The sequence below is a fragment of the Primulina tabacum genome, chromosome 5 (assembly GCF_025594145.1).
Source record: "Primulina tabacum isolate GXHZ01 chromosome 5, ASM2559414v2, whole genome shotgun sequence".
NCBI lineage: Eukaryota > Viridiplantae > Streptophyta > Magnoliopsida > Lamiales > Gesneriaceae > Primulina > Primulina tabacum.
The window spans coordinates 33,812,162-33,815,613 of NC_134554.1; the positions used below are offsets into that span (position 1 = coordinate 33,812,162).

Consider the following 3,452-nt stretch of genomic DNA (forward strand, 5'->3'; position numbering starts at 1 on the left):
CTAGTCGATTTAACCATGTGTTGATTAATATTTTTGAAGCTAAATTTAATCTATTCTCTTTCGAGTCGAGATCAAACAACAAACATGCAAACAATTGGCCAAATTAAGAGCACGAGAATTACGCAAACATTAATCAATAACATAGAATTGATTCATAAATCAAATAAACCAATGAACGAACAGAATCAATAATTTGTCCCTATCGTGGTCCCGATCACACGAGAAATTACTCCATAAATTCAAGACTAGAAGAAAATCTAATATTCGAATTCATGAATGAAAATAAGAAAATAAGAGAAGAGAAAATCTCAGCGATGGTGCGCATATCTTGCGTGTAAAGTGCGCGGTTTTCCCTCTCGTTTCTCCAAGCCGTCGCCACCTTCAAAAGTCTCTCAAATTCTTCTCCTTTTTTCTGATCTGAAAAGTCCCGTCCAAAGTGTCACCCCCTAAATCTTTTATTTTGTCTCTTAAATCTTTCAAATCTCAACAGAATCTTCGCACATTTTTGGTTCCGATATCAGGTACACAGACCCCGTGTATGCCTCCGGATTCGGGTCCGTGTAGGCTCGATTAAATTTTCTTTCTGGGAAGCACTGGACACGGACCCCGTGTATGGGTCCGGGTAAAGGTCCGGGTACGTGCGCAAATTTTCTTCTCAAGGCTGGTGCTAGACACGGACCCCGTGTAGGGGTCTGGAATAAGGTCCGTCTTCGTACAGTAATTTTTTCATCCTCAGATGTTGCTGGACACGGACCCTGTGTAGAGGTCTGTCTTGGGGTCCGTGTATGCTCGTGAATTTCCTTCCTTGTGATTTTAGGACACGGACCCTTACACGGGGTCCGTGCATAGGTCCGGGCGCTCTCCTTATGCTATTTTCCTATTTTTTCAGGTGTTTCTGACATGGCATTGCGACGCTTGACTTTTCTTTCTTTCCTTTGGCTTTTATCATCTTTTGGTCAAACCTGCAAATAGCAATAATAACACGAATTAAGCACAAAACTCGGAATAAAAACGCTAGATAAGCACGAATACGACAAAATAAAGCCATTAAAACGCTATATAATTCGTGCTTATCAGGCACCAACACCACATTCGAAAGCCATGTAGGAAATTGAATTTCCCGAATGTGGCCGGCCTTCAGCAGATCTTTCACCTGTTCATCAATAACTTTGTCCTTTTCAGGATCAAAGTGCCTCTTCTTTTGCTTCATCGGGTGAGATCCCGGGAGAATATTCAGTTGATGCTCCGATATCAGGGGCGAGATCCCTGTCAACTCCTATTGGGACCAAGCAAACACATGAATATTAGCTTTCAAACAGTTAATCAAACTAACCTGGGTGGATGTACTGAGGTCCCAAGCCACCCGGATTTGCTGGCCTGGCCCGACTTCTATCACCTCCTGCTCTTCCTCAGCCACAAAATGTACTTCCCCCTTCTCCACTTCCCCCATCCCACTTCATCAACCCTTGCTTTCTTTCCCTCCCTCCTAGTTTTGCTTTGATCAGCCTGGACTGCTTCCATATAGCACTTTCGAGAAGAAGGCTGATCTCCCCGGAATTCTCCTACCAGGGCTCCCACAGGAAATTTGATCTTTTGGTGGTAGGTAGATGCCACGGCTCTCAATTCATTCATAGCCGGCCTCCCCAGAATGATATTATACGATGATGGGGAGTCCACCACAGTGAAAGAGGTCATCAATGTCTTTTTGAGATCTTGGGAGCCCAAAGTCAGTGACAAACCAATCTCCCCTTTCGGATAAACCACATGGCCAACAAAGCCAAATAGAGCAGTCTCCACAGCTTCCAAATGATAACTTTGCAAGTCCATTTGCACCAGGGCATCTTTAAAGATTACATTCACAGAACTGCCCGAGTCAATAAAGACCCTCATGACATCATAGTTGGCCACCCGGGCTTGGATGACGAGGACATCATTGTGGGGCAGATTTACTCCCTTCAAATCTTCTGGGCCTAAACTAATCATTGCCTCATTCTTCCTCATTCCCTCCACTTCCATGCAGTCTCTTCTACTCTCGGATTTCCTCTCCCGGTTAGAGTCACCATCGATGGATCCTCCAGAAATCATTTTGATTACCCCCATCCATAATCGGGGATGAATTCTTCTTCCTCTTGGGCTCGGGTTCTCTCCTTCTCCCGGCCTCACTCATCGGATTACTTCTTACATCTCCTCCCCGGGCACTAGACCCTTGCTGCCGAGATGTCCACGGCGGTAATCAGGGTCTTTTGTTGGCTTGACTAGGTCCGGGGACGGAAGGTAAGACATAGTTTCCTTTCAATGTTTTGCAGTCTTCAGTGTTGTGGTAATATACTTTGTGGAGAGTGAAAAATCCTCTCTTCTCAGGCAGGGATAGTTGATAATCCGGGGCCAGATCTCTACTGCATTCCTGAACCTCCCTCTCTCGGGCAATCTTTAGAGGCACATGGTGAGAAAAATGCCCTGTTTTACCCCTCCTTTGTCCTTTCTCCTTGGGCTTAGACACCCGGTCCCCTCTCTCTTTCCTCACAGCCTCCCTCTTCTGCTTCTGGGCTTCCTCCATATTGATGTATTTTTCTGCCCAGGATAATAGGTCCTCGAAGTCCCCGGGCACTTTCTTGGTTAGTGACTTGAAAAATTCACCCTCCCTCAAGCCTTGGGTGAATGCAGTCGTTTTTGTCTCAGTGGCACAAGCAGAAACATCCAGGGCCACTCTATTAAATCTTCTGATGTAAGCCCTTAGACTCTCCTCCGGGCTCTGTTTGACCTCAAAAATATTAAAAGCAGTCTTTTTGTATTTCTTGCTACTGCTGAAATGGTGTGAGAACACCTTCTGAAAGTTTTTGAAGGAATGGATGCCTTGAGGAGCCAATCCCTCAAACCATCTCTGAGCAGAATCTACCAATATTGTTAAGAACACCTTACACTTGATTCGATCAGTGTAACAGTGTAACATGGCCATATTCTCGAACCTAGCCAAATGTTCTTCGGGATCTGCATTGCCATCATAATCCTTTACTTTGGCAGACTTGAAGTTCCCGGGAAGAAGTTCCCGGACAATAATATCAACAAATGAACATCCTTTGGCGACCGGGAAGTACTCCGGCTCTCCAACTGCCCTTCCAAGACCTTCATCTTTTGTCTTAGTTCCAACAATTCTTCTGCCACAATTGGAGATTTGGACTCGGCGCTAGACTCATCGTCCTCTCTTCTCATCTCCTCCTCCTCCCTCAACTCCTGCTCATTCTCCTGTTCCCCTCCAGGGGGGTAACTTGATGAGAAACTTCTTTCCTGGCCATAGCTTGCTTCACTGCCTCGGATACAATTCTAGCCAATTCCATCGGGGACATAGTAATAAGATTGGATCCGGTGGTATGAACACCAGTTTGTGCAGAAGTCTGTGCACCATCTTCAGGAGCCTTAGAATTGTCCTGGTTAGTTCTTCTTGTTCGAGCCAT

General features: G+C 45.4%; 2 protein-coding genes across 2 annotated transcripts; both read right to left on the minus strand.

Moving 5' to 3' along the window:
• Positions 1 to 1,392: 1,392 nt before the first annotated feature.
• Positions 1,393 to 2,100, minus strand: LOC142544344 (uncharacterized). The gene has a single exon (XM_075651401.1). It carries the CDS (start codon positions 2,098 to 2,100, stop codon positions 1,393 to 1,395), a length of 708 nt encoding a protein of 235 aa, XP_075507516.1.
• Positions 2,101 to 2,233: 133 nt separating this feature from the next.
• LOC142544345 (uncharacterized) lies at positions 2,234 to 3,452 on the minus strand. Its single transcript, XM_075651403.1, has 2 exons — positions 3,267 to 3,452; positions 2,234 to 3,136 (listed from the first exon to the last, which is right to left on the minus strand). Exons 1-2 carry the CDS (start codon positions 3,450 to 3,452, stop codon positions 2,234 to 2,236), a joined length of 1,089 nt encoding a protein of 362 aa, XP_075507518.1.